At 42.4% G+C, this 18,429-nt stretch overlaps 2 protein-coding genes across 4 annotated transcripts in view; both read left to right on the top strand.

Moving 5' to 3' along the window:
• Positions 1–18,429, top strand: part of LOC111593213 (rho guanine nucleotide exchange factor 40) — a 52,642-nt gene that overhangs the window by 27,922 nt on the left and 6,291 nt on the right. For both annotated transcript variants that reach the window (XM_023305859.2, XM_023305860.2), the window contains 5 exons: positions 49–822; positions 4,406–4,534; positions 4,899–5,022; positions 8,973–9,255; positions 9,460–10,074. In XM_023305859.2, coding sequence (XP_023161627.2) covers positions 49–822; positions 4,406–4,534; positions 4,899–5,022; positions 8,973–9,255; positions 9,460–10,074 — 1,925 coding nt within the window. The remainder of the gene's footprint in view (positions 1–48; positions 823–4,405; positions 4,535–4,898; positions 5,023–8,972; positions 9,256–9,459; positions 10,075–18,429) is intronic.
• On the top strand, positions 1,884–2,801 carry LOC111593216 (protein late bloomer-like). Of its 2 annotated transcripts, none has more exons than XM_023305866.2 (3): positions 1,884–2,062; positions 2,127–2,300; positions 2,371–2,801. In XM_023305866.2, the coding sequence occupies exons 1-3, from the start codon at positions 1,985–1,987 to the stop codon at positions 2,749–2,751; spliced, it is 633 nt and encodes a 210-aa protein (XP_023161634.2). In that variant the 5' UTR covers positions 1,884–1,984; the 3' UTR covers positions 2,752–2,801. The 2 variants fall into 2 exon arrangements, with proteins under 2 accessions (XP_023161634.2, XP_023161635.2); XM_023305867.2 differs by having other exon boundaries at positions 1,995–2,062; positions 2,122–2,300.

The following is an 18,429-nucleotide window of genomic DNA, read 5'->3' as shown; positions in this document are numbered from 1 at the left end:
GCTCTTTTATGTGCCGTCATTATTCATATTTTCACTTCCTTTTTTCAGATTCTGACGCAGAGGCCACACCGCAGCTTTATGTCGTTTGGCGCTCGTCCGAGCAGCAGCAGCAGCAAGAGGGGAGCACACAGAGCGGAGGGCAGAGTAACTGCATCAATATCGATTACACAAATACGCAACGGCAGCCACTGAGCGTGCTGCAACTAGAGATGTCAATGGCAGCCACAGCAGCAGGACACGCACAGAGTGCGGCACAGGAAAGGGGACAGTTTCAGGCCGAAGCTAACGAAGCCATCGAGTTGCCGCAGCTGTTGCAGAATTTGCTTGTGAGCGTGGAGCGCAGCATAGAGCGCGTGTCGCTAAACGAGCTACAGATGCCGCTGGCACTGCACGAGGATCAGCTCGACGAGGCCAACAACAACAGCAGCAACATTAATACCACCAACATTGGATCGCCAAAGTGCGCGCTAAGGCGCAGCGATTTAATTACCAAAAACAAACTGTTCAACAATCGTTACATGCTCCGGCGCCTGACCAATCGACAGGATAGCATGAACTCCACCTCGTCGGGCAACAGCAATGCCAGCGAACGCAGCAGTGCCAGCTCTAGTGCCAGCGAGGAGCTGCACAGCCATCTAAATAATAATAATAATAACAACAACAACAACAACAACAACAACAGCAGCAACAACAACAATAACAACTTGCAGCTTGCTGCATCCACATCGCCTGCCTTGCCGCTATTTTGTTTGGGCAACTCATTTCCGCACATTGACAGCGACGAGGAGGCCACAGATGCTGGCGAGAAGCGGCAAACACGCGGTAAGTTAATGCATGCGCGACGTATACGTAATATATTGCATTACGCATACGCCATGCAGGCCAGCCAGCCAGTGCTCCACTTGCTGCGCTTATCTCAATTGCTGGGCGTTATTTCTATTTGTTTTTGCTTTGTGCTATGCAAAGTGCCACGCCCACAGCTAAACAAAATATTCAATTAGACGCCCCGCAGCCAGAGCCGAGCTGCAGTTCGCTTTGAAGTTGAGCTCGGTCTGAGCTAATAACACGATTTGAGATATCGCGCAAATTTAGCGCTAATTTGATATAATTTCTGCGCATAAAACATTTAATTCAATTAAAGCGCAGCTGATTGTGGAGTTTTGTTAAGAATTCTAGCGAAAATATGCTCGAGACTTGTCCCGACTTCAATTTGATTAATTACGATTTGTATATTTTTTTGTCCACTTTTACTACTTTGATTTGCAATGCAAATTCAGCTAATTGGATAGTTTTGCCTGCATGCGGTATACATAGAGAGTTGTTGGTTTTTGTTTGAATTAGGGTCTCATGTGTGAGATGAACATCTGATTGTGATTCATTAAGAGATGGTTTTATTACTCACTTTCATTACAAGCCACTTTTATCAGTTCTTAACACAATTTACCCAAATAATGTAGTCTTTGTTCAAATGTGTATTTTATGAGTAATCAGACTGCAGAGTGTAATCGGCAAAAGCTCTGCATACTTTGCTTAGTTGCTGACAAGACCAAAGCAGGCGAAAGTCTGCTCGTCTAAGCATCTGTCCAACAAAAGCTCCATCTTCTACATCTGCCACTTCTACTTCTACTTCTACTTCTACTTCTACTTCTACTTCTACTTCTACTTCTACTTCTACTTCTACTTCTACTTCTACTTCTACTTCTACTTCTACTTCTACTTCTACTTCTACTTCTACTTCTACTTCTACTTCTACTTCTACTTCTACTTCTACTTCTACTTCTACTTCTACTTCTACTTCTACTTCTACTTCTACTTCTACTTCTACTTCTACTTCTACTTCTACTTCTACTTCTACTTCTACTTCTACTTCGGAAACTACTTGATTTTTCCTTACTCCAATCAAATTTTTTATCACACACACACCCTTTAGGGCTTATGTCAACATAGAGCTGATAACTATTTGTAGACTTTGTGATTATCGGAGATGTGCGTTAGGACCGCCTGGGAATGCACGAGTCAACAGTTGACTGGAGCCTGTCTCATGCTCAATGGCGTTTTGACGGTAATTTTTGTATACAAATATCTCACTCTGCATGGAGCTGCTTATCGAAACATCCTCAGTCTAGTATTTGTATAGTGGGACGTTATTCCAAATCATTTATGTCTCCGTCAAAATGGGCTCATCTTATGAATTTAGCACACTTTATGTGATCTTGTCCTGGGTGGAGGGTGTTTGTCTCTTTGTGCTGATCGTCGATTTGTGCTGGGTTTGCTGTCACATGGGCACGCTGTTGCTGGCGGTAAGTAGAAGAGAGAGAGAGAGAGAAGTGATAGAGTTCCAGCTACTGCACTGAATTTCCGTTTCTTTAGTCGATTTCCGTTGCGTATTCGCTGGGCGTCTTTTTGCTCTTTGCTGGCAGCTATAGCGTCATCATGTATACGGATGTCTACGTGGTCGTGCGCAGCTTTCACACCGACAATCTGTGGAGCTATGAGATCGTTTACCATTGCTGTGGCATCAATGGGCCCAGCGACTATGGCAATGTGAGTCAGAAGGATACCGTGCCTGTCTCCTGCTACAAAGATCAAGAGGAGAAGCTCGAGAATCTCTATAAGCGCGGCTGCATCTTTGCCACTGACGATAGCTGGTTCTGGTTCGTCTTTTCCAACTGCTACTGGTTTGCATTTGTGCTCTTCTGTGCGAATCTCATAACACACTGGAAGCTGAGGGAACGTCTCAGAAGTTTCTGAACAACAGAAGCTCTCCAAATTTACCCACACTTGATAAGAAATATATGTATCTAGTGATAGTTAGATAGATCGATGGCTTTTATATTTGCAGTATTTGCTTTCAATATATTGTCCACTTGAAAGCCGTTTCAATTCACAGTCGGGGCTATAGAATGCGTTGCCAACGCCCACGGCTCGACCACAAAAGCCAACAAAAAACCATTAGCCATTAACAACGGCGGCCCACAGCATCCGCCAGGCGTTGGTTAACCACAAAATATCGTTGTCTCCACGACAACAACAACAGCTGCAACAACAGCAACAACGGTGCAAATGCCTTTTAATTTGTCAAAGCCTAAAATATGAAAATTAAATGAGAAACCAAAGCAGTGCAGCGCACAGTGGTGCAAAATGGTGTAAAAATTGAAAAAATATATTGAAGGTGTAAATGCTGCTGATATAGATCGTTGAAAGATATTGACTAGCTTGAGTATATCTCTCAGATTTTACTGTATGTGAAATACTAAATATTTCTGCTAAAATTCTAACAATTCGAACAGAGCTCGAACCCGGATTCACTTGTGCTGCAAGACTTTGCCTGGATATTGCCTATGGCAATATGCCAATAGAGTGTACGCAGACCTAGCCAATATCCATATATATATGCTGTCAACTTGATTATTGATTGATGCCGACATTGACATTAGAGTGTCTGCTACACCTGCCTGTGATTCGAACCCTGCTGGTTGGGCCCATTTCTATTACGAATGCCAACTGTGTTTTCTTGTCATAAAAACTTTGCCAATCAGGTCAACTGTGGCAACACATACGTTCGCTGATTGCTGCAGGGCTACGCCTCGCTTGAATGGTGCACTCAGATGCCTATCTGGCACCACTGTGCGCTGGAATGCGATCGACTCGCAGTCGGATTTCGGGCGTGTGGGTGCAATTTGCAAGCGTGCATAAATCAGCTGACAAGTGCGGGGGCAATTGTAAACAGGGTATTGAGTTTCATACTTATGCATGCAATGCCACCATCGAGCAGCTGGGCATTTGTATGCAGCGAACAGGTGGTGGTGCTGCTGCTGCTGCTGCTGCTGCTGCTGCAGGTACATACAGAATTTGTGCAGACGCTGCAATGTGTCGCATTTATTACCAGCAAAAATTGTCGCACGCGAAAGTGCCCAGCTGGAAATTTATGGGAGGCCAACTGGTTTACCTGGCCACGCCCACCCTGTCCCAAAAACTGGGATGTGGAGTGTAGCCAAATTAATCAAATGGCATTATTATGCAAAAAGTAAAGAGTGTTGCGCGCAGATCCTGAACAAGTTTTCAAGGTTTTTCGTCGAGCGTTTAAAATGCAATTAACCCATATAGGAAAAGATATTTATAAGCAAGTAGGAAAGATCTAGTGCCCGACTAGGAAATACCCTGAACCCATTTTTAATACTTTCCATAGCGGACGGACAGGACTCAATCGTCCCAGTTTGTCTTCTTGAATGAAAAATTTATATACTCTGCGGGGGCTGCCACGCCCCCTGCTGTCTGTTACATACATTTTAACCAAACCATTATACCCCGATTTGCCATTTGTAATGGGATCAGGGTATAAAAATAAATATATATATATAAAGATAAATTTAATATTTATGTATGAAAACTTGTCAATTTCTAGCGCTCAAGAGCGAGACGACGCAGCTGGCTGAGCCGGAGCCGGAGACGGAGCGGGAAACGGAGCTGTTGCCGCCCAACTCGATCAGCGAATTGCCCGAGAAACTGTTGAACAGCGGCGTCTATTTGCCAGGTAAATATATGTATATGTATATATATGCATATATATTCCCCGACTTTCCATTTTGTTGCTCTGCATATAATTCTAGACTTTCGCTAGTCTTTAAGCCGAAAACTTATAAATATAAATTGGAAAATTCGCAACGCCCCGTTAGGCAGTTAGCCCGCCAGGCCTGACCGGGTGAAAAGCGCTCCAATTGCCGTTCCAATTGGAATGCCAATTCGAAGTGATTTGCCAGCCATTCAATTCAATTAATTCACACACTTTTTCGCACATTAACGCGCGCTGCGGCAGCGACCACCCAAGGCGCGCAGGCGCAGTTGAAAAGCAATTGAAATTCATTTTGAGATTCAATTCGATTTGCATCTATTCGCAGGCACACGCACCCTCCAAGGCGACCCACTTGTCCATGTGGAGGCGGACGCGGTGGCAGGCGCTGGTCTCAATTGCTACGAGCTGGCCACGCTGTTGCTTTACTATAGCACCATACCGGAGCGCAGGTGAGTTCAAGTTGTGGGTGGGTGCAGGGGCAGGGACAGGGACAGGGGCAGGGGCCATTACCTCAATCAGAATCGGGCAGTTTAATGTCAAATGTAAAACGCATGGGAATGAGCACAGGCTCACAGTCCAGGCATTTCAATTTGTGTTGCAACACAACAGCAAAAAAAGAGAAAAAAAAATAGAAAGAGCTAAGTTCATAGACTCACAAGCAGCCCATCCATATTTACGAGCTGATATGCAAATGTGCAGTTAAAGCCTGGCCAAGAGCCACCAACGTGCGCTGGGAACAACCGAAGACGAAGAACGCGACGGCGCTGCACTTAAGCCTTTAAGATGTTCTAACTGTGGTGCAAGGGGAGAGCTATGTCGCTCCCTCTCTCTCCCTCTCTTTCTCTTGCTCTGTCTCTTTCTGCTTCGCTTGCTTAGTCGTCTGGCTGTCTGGCAATCAGGCAGTCGAACTCATTGCCGCTTAAGAATATGCATGCCAGTCAATTTGCCACTTTGGCTAAAAGGAAACATGCAACAACAGCAACAGCAACAACAACAGAACATCGAACAGCACTTGCATTGAATGCTGAGAACTTTGCCATAGAAAATAGAACAAAAGCTTTAGCAAAAAGTCAATAACACTGTAGAACAAACTCCTCGTTTTATTTAGATACTTTTTACCACACTAAAGATACGTTTTCTTTTTATTAATTGGCCTAAATTGGAATTCTGTCTTCGATTCGTAATCGACTAAGTCCGTAAATCTCTTGTGACCTAGTTAATAGAAGAGAATCTTAGACATAAGCTGGCAACTTTGTTGTCTAGTGTAGCTTAGAATTCTCGTTTTTAGCTGCCCGGCAGGCAGGCAACATTTGCGCATTGGCAGACACATGGCTGGAGGGACTCTGCGGTTGCGGCTTCCCTTTGTGAGAGCGAGACAACGCCAGCTGGCCTGGAGTAAGCGAGAAGGTGAGAGAGGAAGCTGCTGCTGCTGCTGCTGCGGCTGCAGGCATATGAATGATCTTTCAGACAGATTCGTGACACTTTGAATTTATGATGTGAACTTTTGTGGCCCAGCGATGAATGCTGGCTGTGTGTGCTGAGTGTGTGTGTGCTATCTGTTCTACCACGATTCCTGGAAATATCTCAGAACAATCTGCGAAATCTAAATCGACACACGAAAGAGAGAGAGAGAGGGAGAGGGAGAGAGCAAGATAGAGCGGGTGGCAGAGAGGGAGGACTCGTTGGCCACTTACAAGAGTCGACAGTCAGCTCTTGCTGATTCTGATTCGGATGCAGAATCCCGTTTCGACTTGAGCTCCAGCTGCATGTTAATTGCTTCAATGCCAATTGCTAAAATGCGGCCAAATCGTGTAGAAAACTTTGACAAACATTTGCTCAGATTTTGTTGTGCTCAAGCAATTTGAAGACACCCCTCGCCCTCCCTCTCTTCCGCTCTGTCTCCCTCAATAGATAACTGGCACAACATGTCATCAGACGTGCGTCTGACACTAAAGACTTGAAGCTTAGACAGAGCTCAGTCACACTATGTATACTATCTCCCCCCTCTCTCTCTCTCTATCTCTCTATCTCTCTCACTCGCTCTTCAAGTGCAGCCATTGACATTATTTGCTATTTGTTTGTCGACATGTGTAAGGTATTCATTAGCTGGCTGTCCAAATCCAAATGCCAGTCTATGCTGCACGCAAATATTAAATATTTGAGCTGAGTCAAGTTTTCACCAGTCGCCGACTCAGTCCAAGACTTGGGCCTGGGCGCAGTGTCAACAGCAAACTTTGCTTGTTGTCTTTGACAACTTGTCGCTTATCCAAAAACTTACATCATCAACAAGAGCTCCTCCATTTGACCCTTCTCTCACCGCAATTCATCTCTATGCATGTGTGTGTGTGACAGCTTGCAATTAAATTTGTTTTTATGAGGCCTGCACTTCTGGGAATCTTTAAATGCCGCCTGCAACGAGTGGCAAAGGTATTAATATGCATGCCTGTGCATAATACAAATATAAATATAAAGAAAGCTCGGGTTACACACGAACGACCCGGCCTAGGACTGCACTCATAAATTTATTGCACACACTGCGCTTGGAGTCTAATGAAATACGCATACCCTTTGTTTGCCCTCCAGGCCATAGTTAAATAGACCTTAGTTAAAGCCCTTAATACGCACATGTTCCTGTTATGTTATCCATAATTGAGTGCGCTTCGCAGCCAACTTAACTGCATTTCGCTGTTGATTAGTTACAGCTCTTAACATTTACATTTGCTACTTATGTTAAGCCCTTTGGGGAAACTTTACTTATATTTCCTCCTTTAATAGTCACAGCTCATATAATGAAAATGCTAGCAGCTGAGCTTAGCTTGTATTTCACTGCTAAACAGCTTTTATAATGTGCCCACAGGCAGCTTGTCTCATATTGCACTTTTAAATAAATACAGTTCTTATAATTGCATTTGCTGGTTTTATTAGGCAGAACCAAACGCTTTTATGAAGTTAATTAGCGTAACCAATATGTTCATTAAAAAATTTAATTTATTTCCAAATAGTAATAGGTTCTATAACTTCCTATATTACGCAGCTCACTTTTATTTGCTTTTTAAATTATTCGAGCACATAAAATTTGATTTCTATGGCTGCCCGTTGGCAGTTAAAGTCGACTTGCTTTATATATGATATTGAAATAAGAATTGCTCTGTTAATAACATGATCTAAGCGGTAACAGAATGCCTAGCTGTAACTCAATTGCTTAACAGTGCACTTTAAATCAAGTGCTGCTCTTGTAATAGCATAAAACTGCTATGTTAAACATAACTACAAACTGTTACTTAACACACAACTGTTAAAGTTGACTTAAGGCAAATGCATAGATAAATTTGGGTTAATTGAATAATAAATAAAATAAATTTGATAGATATTTGAGCTGAATGTCACAAATACGAATCGAGCCCTAGTCTCAGATGCCCTAACTAGTCATTAGTTGTATTAAAACGCATTAACAGCAACATTTGCATGTCAACAATAAAGGGTATATGAAATTCGTTGTGAAATATACAATTAGATCTAGCTAGCAGCTTAGTTTTTGTGTAGGCTGCTTTAAAATTGAAATGCCAAACGCTTTTGATGGCCTGTGTGTGCTGTGTGCTGTGTGCGGCATCATTAAACTCGAGGCATGCCAGCGCTGATGATGAAGCTTGTGAGACTTGTGAGTTGAGAGTTGCAACCCGCAGCTTTTGCCGCTTTGCCGCATTGCCACTTGCCGCGTTGCGTGCAAATATCAACTGAAAATGCGGACTCCAGTGACGGGGGTGGACTGGGCTGTGAGAGCACAGAACTGGCTAACTGCCTAACTGGCTAAGAGGCCAACAACTGGCATGCATTTACAGTTAGAACTGCAGCACAGATTGGCAAGCGGCAGTAGAGGGAAGCAGCTTGGATGCGAGCCACGCACAGCTGGATAAAACTTTGCTAAAGTGTTAAGAAGTGCCTGTTGGGCTTTTTATTAATAGGCCAGCTGCCATTAGCAGCAATTTTCAATTTTTATTTACGCTGATTAAAAGTGGCTACCAACTTGTCATATTTACAGTCGAGCAGCAGCAGCAGCATCAGCAGCTAGCTTGATATACTCAAAGGGAGGCAGAGCTGCAGCAGCAGCAACAGCAGCCGCAGCATCTAGTTGTGGGCTGTGCCTGTTGGCCAAGTGGCAGAGGCCGCTTATTGCCAATTATGCTGAACTTGTTTTGGGCGTTGCCAGTGGTTCTGCTACGAGCAGCAGTTGCAGTTGCAGTCGCTGCCAGCAACCTGCCACAGCCACAATTTACACCAAATAGACAAAGAGACAGACACAGCCACGCGTTGTTTATGAGCGCCTGCACTGGCCATGCACTTCTTACAAACAAAAACAGAAGGAAAGAAACTCATTGCCTTTTAACTTATGTATTTGCAGCTTTGGCCATAAAAGTACACAGCAACCGCAGCAGCAACAGCAGCAGCAGCAACAGTTGCTGCCAGCCTCGCGAACATTTACCATTTTAATTGCCATCGAGAAGTCGCAACATTTATGCGTAATCGACTTAATTTGCCAAAGCCTCAAATTGTTAAGCAAGCAAATTGGCAATTGTGAAATTTTGGCCGTTTGCCTCGATGCGAATTTGCTGCAATTGTGCAACCAGCAACAGCAACAGCAACAGCAGCAGCAGCAGCACAGCAGCAATAGCTGTGATCAAAAGGTAAGTTTCAGGCTTTGACCTTTGCGATTGCAGCACAAAATGAAATCATTAGGCGAGGGCCAACTAACTGCCTCGGTTCAAGTTAACGCCCCACAAAAAGTCCGCACAGACGCCCAATTAAAGCGCTTTACATGGACAGATTCTGGCCAACTAATGATGGCTTTAAATTTTGTTTCTTTTTGCTTGACCTCCCACCACATGCAGGACCAGCAGCAGCCACCGTTGCAGCAACAATTGCAGTTGCATTTGGTTAAATTCATTAGCGTGGACCAAGTCACGACAAGTGTTGCGCCATCGCATTTGCCGAGCGGAGCGCTCCGGGGCCAGCATCATCACGACGCGCGCAAGTGGCGCGAGTTCTTTGCCCAGCTGGAGGCGTTCCAGCGGCAGTGCTCCACTGCTGGGGGTCGTCTTGTTGGCGCTCTGAGCGACATACGCGCCGCAGATCTATTGGGCTTGCCGACACGTCGTCAGCTCTATGGCCAGCATCGCGCCCTTAGCCGTGCCCTCATGGACTCTCAGCTGCATAATCTCCGCAAGAATGGCGCCAACCAGCTGTTGCGCCTGCAAGCGGCAGCCAGTGCCATCAATGCAGCGCCAGCGCCAGCAACAGCTACTGCCACACCCACAGCTGCCGCTGCTGCTACAGATGCAGCAGCTGATTACCATTTGGATGCAGCTCATAAGCTGCGTAAGGTAACGCTGCTCTACAGCGAGGTGGATCGTGCCGCTCAGCGCCTGGAGCAGCTGACTGAGCAGCGACGCGAGCGACTGCGTCAGCTGACGAGACAACGCGCCCTGGAAGATGAGATCAACGAGGTGAGTTGGCATATTGATTAGGCATAGGTAATTCAGATTAATATAGACTTAAATTAGAGCAGAGATTTCCATCGGAGACTATCAAAAGCTCTACTAAGCTTAGTGTCAGTTAAAGAAGTTTGATTGAATCACTTGATCTACAAATCACAATCTACAAATATTGTGGAATAAACTTTCAATTTATGGCTATATCTATTTACTCCACAATATCTATGTTATACAAAGTATATACTCTAGGACTGAGGGTCTGCCAGGCTGTCAATGCAATGCAATCCATTCATACTTCACTTAATAGTTAATAGCCTATTGTGGGCGTGGCATATGAAGAGTGCAATTCGTTTGATTTAGGACTTAAAACTAAAAAGTAGCTATGACTGACTGAGCCAGCTCAGTTATTCAAATATATTTGTATTTATTAACACTTAAAAGCTCGCCCAGTTGCCAAATATCTCTTGAAACTCTTTGACTTCAAATAAAAATGCGCAAATATATTTCAAATTTGTCGAGAATTTAGCTTCGTGCAAGCGAAAACATTTTCTATTTAATTAAACTTTTCTCTCTCTCTGCCAACTGTTAACGGTTTTGTCATAAAAGAAGAAGAAACTGAAAAAACTCAAATCAATTCTAACTAAATTTGTTATATTTTTCCAAGAAACCCAAAAAAAAAAAAAAGAAAATGTTTCAGGTTGTCTGTCAATTGATATGCTCGAAACGTGCCACGCTCTGAGTTTTGATGTATGTGACGATAATAGCAAAGTTTAATCAGGCGAGAGAGAGAGAGAGAGAGGGGCGCTGCAGCTGTCGTCTGTGGACAGGAAATGCGCCGAAGCTCACATTTGAACACACTCGAAATGCCAAATGTAGCTGTCAGATAGTCGCGCGACATTGTTAATTGAATATGCGCATTGGCTTAAGAGCTGGCTTTATTAATTTATTACGCGCATCCGCTTAGTCGAAGTTGGAGTCGGAATGGGAGTCGGAATGGGAGTCGGAGTCGGTCAGGCAAATGGAGCCGTTAGATAAGCCTGCCAAGATGCGCAACTGTTGCAGTAGCTGTGGCAGCAACAGTTGCAATCATCGCTGTCGTCCTCATTGCCAATTGCATTTCCTGGCATTAATTGACTTGTTAATGGATATGCGCAGTGCAGTTGCAAGGGCTCAGATGAATGACTTGACTTGACTCGACTTGCCTTGCCTCGCCATGATCATGATCGTGAACATTGTCTACCTTTAACCCAGCCTCAGCTGCTGCCGTGCTGCATAATTGAGCACGCACGCACCCACAACAGCTCTTCCCATATGGGCTTTATCTCTGCTCGGCTAATCTTGAGTTGGCTTTGGCTTTGGCTTCGCTTGGCGCTTAATCAGCGCCAGTGACAGTTGCTGCAACGCCCAACGACCCGCAGCAGCAGCAGCAGCAACAGTTGCTAATGCAATTTCGCTGATTAATCACAATAATTTGTTGTGGGATTAGTTAGCGCAGTCATAAAGCCAGGCTCCAACTCCCGACTCCAACTGCAGACATCGACTCCAACTCTACGTTTACATATTCGTCATACTTTCGCAGCTACCATTAAGTTTTTTTTTGGCATTATTATTATTATTAAGATTGTTGCATGCGTGTGTGTGAGTGTGTTGCATGCCACAAACGGCAACAAAAGTATGTCAAATTGCCAACACACGATACGCAGATACGCAGATATTTTGCGCTTGTATCTCACATAGATAAACGTCTGCTGCTGCCTCAGCTTCAACTTCAACTTCAACTTCAACTTCAACTTCATCATCTTCGCATTTCATTTAATAATTTGCGGAAATTGGCATTTAAAAATTTGCCAGCGCCTTGTTAACGTATCTCCACCTTGTTTATTGTTGTTGTTGTTTTTGCTTGGCTTTTACAGTTTTTCGTATATTTTTCACACGCTCCTCCGCCTTTTGGCTCAATTTATCAACAGCAAAAAATAAAAATTAACTTGGCAAAAATTGAATTTTAATTGCCGACGAAAAGTTAATGAGAAAAGTGAAAGCAAGGTTAAAGAAATTAAATACGTTTCTTGTGCGATTTTCAATCGATTTATTTATATTATATTTTTTATTTATTTATTTTTTTTTTTTTTTGCACTAAGCCCCCTAACTGCCTGTCTGTCTGTCTGGCAATTGCCCCATTGATTGCTTCATTGATGGCTGAGCTGGCAGCTCATTTCATTAGTTTTCATTCAAAAGTAGTTCAGCGATAAGCGTCTGACACAAGGCTGTCGCGCGCTCTCCGTCGCTCTCTGTCATCGTGGCATATGTCTGTCATATCGCCAATCGCCGATCGTCGATCAGCGATCGCCGTCGTTCGCCACTCAAATTAAACTAAAAGATACGCAAACAACATTTAACACTATGAACACACGCGCTCAAATTCAAATGTTGTTGACATCCAAAAGCCACAAAGTTTCTGATTTGTTGTCATAGATCCACAATTGTTGCCGTGGGAAGTCGAACACATTTCTCTAGAAAGCTGTAACTATCTGAAGCTCTCATCAGTTAGTTAAGATTGTTTCGGGCTCGCTCATAAATCAAACGAGGTGCTAAAGAGGCGCTTGAACTTCGAGCTCAACTTTGATGTATCCCAAAGAAGTTTGTTCTTTTCACTCAAAGTGAATCATTTCGAGTTGACGAATAGCTCGATTTAGATATCATTGTTGAAGACTTTTATATAGAGTAAAGTATCATATTACTAAGACTTTTAGTGTGTCGCTGACTTGCAGCTTTGCAACTTTGCTCTTTAGTCCTAGCTGGCACATTGACTTATATTTATATGACAGCTAGCGCATAAATCTATTTTTTATTGACCTTTGAGCAGCCATCTTGCTGTTATAATTTATAATATGTTTTAAGTAGCATTATTTGCATTGTTAGATAATATTAAAATATGTTCTGTTTGCTCATGTTGATGTGATATGAAAATTATTTAATTTGCTAGCAATCTCTATGATTAGAAGTTCATGGAATCTAAAATGAAGACAGCAAATTTTCAATGAGATATGAACAAAGATAACACATATGCGACACGACGTCTTGCTAAAGCTGCAGATAGAGCTGTAGATAGAGAGAACTATTAGCTGAAAGTAATTTATTATGGCAATACGAATGAATTTACTGAGCTTCTAGCTAAAGATGTTATTCATGATATTAATATACAGATTACATAATCAGATGATACATGAGCATACATAGCTTTGTTCATAAAAATAGTAGTGCGACTGATCACTAAATGTTTGACAACACAATTTAGTGATAAAAACAGTAATTTGAAAACAAATTGAAGCGAATATTAAAATTAACATATTTTATTATACATTTAGATGGTTTTTCGTTATAAATTTAGGAACATGGCATGAGAAAGAAAAGATAAAAATATATATAATGAAAATATTATGTATGCCATATATTTATAATGTATGAGGTATAAAACTCTGATTTGATATGATTTGATATATGATATTTATAAGACACTTCATATATATTCAGCACAACTATTATCATCTACTTGTGTAGTTACTGCAGCAATTGATATCTGATATTGACTCTTATATATATATTTATATATATATTGCTGTACAAATTGATTGCCTCATAGTGTATTAAATCTTCGTTAGACTTGTTTTATGCAGGCTAATTAAATCAATGTATATGTGTAGCTAACTAGCCAAGCGCAACTAAACTAAGTCAACGCGAGCTTTGGCTGGCAAAGCCAATGCCAAATCTGAATCGAAAACCAAATGCGAAACGCGAATTGCGGCTCTGAATGCAACTCTGTCACCTAACAAATGTCGCTGTCGTCCATTAGGCGCGCATTCAAACAAGGTGCGAAAAAAGATGCCGCCATCGCCATTTTGTTGCAGCAACAGCGACGACGACAACGACGACAACGTCGACAACGACAACGACAACAACATTATGATGCGATATGCGATATTATATCTAAATTGTTGATCGGCTGCATTAGTCGTTGACTTTAGCTCCAGTTATGGCCAAAACTGTTGACTCTGGGTGTGTGCTACAAGTGTCCAAGTGTGTGTAGCCTTGGGTGTTGCTGCTGCTGCTGCTGCTGCTGCTGGTGAAAGAGCTGACGATAGCTGCCTGCAGATAGCGATAAAAATCCACAAACGCTGGCGGTGAAATTGGATTTGTTTGGGGCGCTTTCTTTGAGTGCTGCCTGTAGCCAAGCTTTATATATATATTTTTTCATTAAATTAATTTGCGCGCTGTCGGCGGCTTTTGTGCAATGAAAACTATGTTTAATTGTTTCGCGCCTTGAATTGCAGCAGCAGTGGCGGCAGTGGCAACAGTTGCTGCTGCTGATGTCTTGACCATTTGACCAAGCGACAAGTTTTTTTGTTGCGGAAGCAGGCAAACGCCTTAACTTATTTATGGCCTTTGACATATGAACCTGCGGCTAGCTCGTGTGCCAGACAGGAATGTGCCTTGCATAACTGCAACAGCAACAGCAACAGCAACATCAACGACAACAGCAACAGCAAACAGCAGCTGCAGCAACTGTTGAGAACTTGACTAAGCATAGAATTTCGGTCAGCCTGGCCATGAAATATGAAGGCTTATTTAGTGTCGACAGGGCAAATGACGAGAGAAGGGGAGAGAGAAGCAGTCAGGTGAAGACCTCTTGGACTCGCGTGGCATTAATAATAGCCCCGACGGGCTTGCAACCGGTTGATGCATGCAAATGCAACAATGCTAGCAAGGCAAGGCGAGCCTGGCAAGCAGCAACTCCTGCCTGTCGCTCTGTGTCATCAATGTGAACGTTAATCATACGCTTAGAGCTGGGGGACAGACAACGCCAAAGGCGCTGCAATGTCTAGAATGTCGGCAGCAACAGTTGCTGTTGCTGTTGCTGCTGCTCCTGCTGCTGCGTCTTTATACGTTTATTGAATCAAGTTAAGCCTTGCAGCACATGTCAAAATGTAATTCGTCGCATTGCGTTTGACATGTTGTTTTTTCCTAACACTAATTTTACACGCATTTTTAGAAATCGTCAACTTCATCAACGGCTGTCATCATTTTCCATTTCATTTTCAGTTTTCTGTTTTTCTTTCCCGCTTTTAAGCGTCGTCACGTCTGCGGCTGCTACGCCTCTGATGCCAGCGATAAGCTGCGCTCACTGTCACTTCGTTCCATGTTGTTGTTGTTGTTGCTGCTGCTGCTGTTGCACTTGCTGCGACACAAAACTCGCCTGCATGCAATATTGTCAACACATTAACGTCTTTGGCCTTTTATGTTCACAATTTATGACTTTCTGCGTGCAGCTTCCCCACCTCTCTCTGCTTTGCCCTCCCCCTCTCGCTCTTATGTCTCTTTCTTTGGAAAGTGAAAAATAAGTCAAATTTTAATCGGCTTTTCGCGCGTCGAATAGCTCAACAAAAATTACTTTATTATAACATGCGAGCATTTGTACTTCAGCTCTTCCATGCTCCAATACACCAATACACCAATACACCAATACACCAATACACCAATACACCAATACACCAATACACCAATACACCAATACACCAATACACCAATACACCAATACACCAATACACCAATACACGAATACACCAATACACCAATACACCAATACACCAATACACCAATACACCAATACACCAATACACCAATACACCAATACACCAATACACCAATACACGAATACACCAATACACCAATACACCAATACACCAATACACCAATACACCAATACACCAATACACCAATACACCAATACACCAATACACCAATACACCAATACACCAATACACCAATACACCAATACACCAATACACCAATACACCAATACACTATACACCAATACACCCATACACCAATCAATACTCCAATTCCCATTCCATTTTTCCTTTTGGTTTCGAAATACCTCTTTAATATTAAAGACATATATCCATTCGAACATATATATAGTTCAGCTCACTCATTCACCAATACAACAATCCTAATACACCAATTCCAATTACACATTTAATTTTCGTTGTGCCATCGAAATGCCTCTCCTTTACACCACTTCACTTTTTAACGATGCTCTAAAAGTCACCGACTTTATTCACAATTTATAGTTAAGACCCCATTTTAGTTGAGATATTTATTTTTGTTTTTTTTTTTTTTAGTCCAGTCATTAGCTTTAAGCACAGGTTAATGCTGCGATTCCTTTAATTTATGTCACGTATTAAAACTTAATGCACATTTATATTGCTCTTCAAAAAGGTGCTTTAACCGCGGCTTCGTATTGCCTAAGCCGGAGCATAAAACTTAACTGAAATGCAAATCCATTAAGCATGGAAATAGGTTACGTTTTAGAAGAGTTATGAAGGTGCGAAAGTATTTTTTTCTATGTTTGTATGGTTTGGGCTAAGACTTTCCTTAGTTTGGGTTTCTTTGAGATAAACAAATCTATGAATAATCTAAGAAAGATTTAAGAGCAAAAGTTTTACCTAGGACTTAAGTATATCTGTTTTCATATGTCCAGACATATTGAAATACCTCTCTATTAATATGTTTTTTTCGATCGACAAGGCTGCAAGACCACCACCCTCTTCACTCACTCACAGTTTACAGGGTATATCTAAGTGTTCAATTTGATTTGGTCCACAGCTTTTTGTATTTAAGGCTTCAGTGCACTTTAAGTGTTGCCATTCACAGGCCACATTCATGTTTGATGTCTCATTTGGAGCAGACACTCGTACACATGTCACTTAGCTGTTCTAGAGTATCTGCACATCTACCCCAGCTGCACTCTGGACCCCTCTCGGTGCTTTATGGCATACTCACTTTGGCGATCTGGAGCTAGTTATCGGCGCTATAATTTCTGAGTAACTGCCATAAATTTGCGCACAAATTACACGACATGGCTATTAAAATAAGAACATCTTAAGAGACCAAAGAGCAGAGACAGAGAGAGAGAGAGAGTGAGAGAGGGGGAAGGAGAGAGAGATATGCCTAGACCATGAAGAGCCACAAATTAGTTAGGCTCGAGTTGGAAATGAGACAGTCTGAATAGCGAATGGCGAATGGCGAATGGCAAATGGCAAACGCATATCATTTAAGACGCACTTCAAATAAATTACCCAAGACCAGAAATAGAAACAGAACTCCTAAAGCCGACACAGACCGAAAATCCCAATAGCTGTCGCAATTTTCTAAGATAGCAACAGCAACAGCAACAGCTTCGACAACAGCAACAGCAACAACAGCTTCGACAATGGCGACAACTTTGTAAAGTGTCAAAATAAATTCGATATTGTGGCTTAAAAATGTTTATGGCTGCGAGATAAATACGCGACATTTGCGTAAATTACACGACAGCAGCAACAGTTGCCGCCGTCGCAGCAGCAGCAGCAGCAGCAACAGTTGCCACGCATGCGCAACATAGATGTTGCTGTTGTTGTAGGTGTTGCATGTGTTTTATGGCGCATGCGATCAACTTGTTAAACTGTCACGTTAAATTTGCGTTTTATGTCAGCAAACACCCAACGGCAACAGCCACAGCCACAGCCACAGCAACAGCAACAGCAACACACGCCTCTAAAGCAGCAGCTTCTCTATGATGTGCCGCATCATACGCCGAGCTGCGATATAGAGTGCAGTCAACTGGGCGAGTTATCAGCAAAGCTGACAAAAGACAACATCCGCTGTAGACCAACGACAGTTGCCACCGGCTGGCAAATAGAATAATAGAGTAATAGAGCCTCGAATCGAAAGCTTATCACTGCGCGACTGTCTTGCAGCGAGAAGCCCTGCAGCTGCTGCTGCTGCTGCTGCTGTGGGAGATGTGACTGCAGCTCACATATTGACTTAGCTAAGCAAATTGCAGCAGGGCAACATTCAACGGCGACAGCATAATCAACGAGCACACAAAGCAATTGTGCTGACAGCCTGTAGAGTAGCTACAAAATGTGGCTATAAAATAGCTAAGCTTTAGTTGTTGCGTGGGCTTAAGCAGATTTAATTTGTTTGCTTACTAAGTGTGAAAAATGATTAATAATATTTATGAAATTAACTATGCCTATAGAAATTGTATTGTGAATAGAGTAAACACTATATACTATGAATATATATATATATATAAATATATATATGTGTATATGTAAATATAATATTTGTGTGTTTGGCTGTGCCAATTTCAAGCAGAGTTCGTAAAACCGTTTCTGATTCCATTATTATTTGAAACTCTTCGTATATATATTATTTCTAGCTAAATTTAAAGTCAAATTCATATTTTAATTTGAGACTTTACTAAAATAAAATCAATTAAACTTCATTTTAACACTGCAAAATGAAAATAAATAAAATAATAAA

Source organism: Drosophila hydei, unplaced genomic scaffold (genome assembly GCF_003285905.1).
Source record: "Drosophila hydei strain 15085-1641.00,03,60 unplaced genomic scaffold, DhydRS2 tig00008135-arrow-pilon, whole genome shotgun sequence".
Classification (NCBI taxonomy): Eukaryota; Metazoa; Arthropoda; class Insecta; order Diptera; family Drosophilidae; genus Drosophila; species Drosophila hydei.
Note: the sequence above shows the minus strand (reverse complement) of the source record. Positions and strands in the feature narration are given on the sequence as shown.

Bases quoted from the DNA above. Each gene is read 5' to 3' on its own strand.
- LOC111593216 (XM_023305866.2), top strand. From the start codon at position 1,985: ATGTGCGTTAGGACCGCCTGGGAATGCACGAGTCAACAGTTGACTGGA. The intron at 2,063-2,126 runs GTAATTTTTGTA...TCCTCAGTCTAG, and splicing joins TGCTCAATGGCGTTTTGACG to TATTTGTATAGTGGGACGTT. The intron at 2,301-2,370 runs GTAAGTAGAAGA...CCGTTTCTTTAG, and splicing joins TGGGCACGCTGTTGCTGGCG to TCGATTTCCGTTGCGTATTC.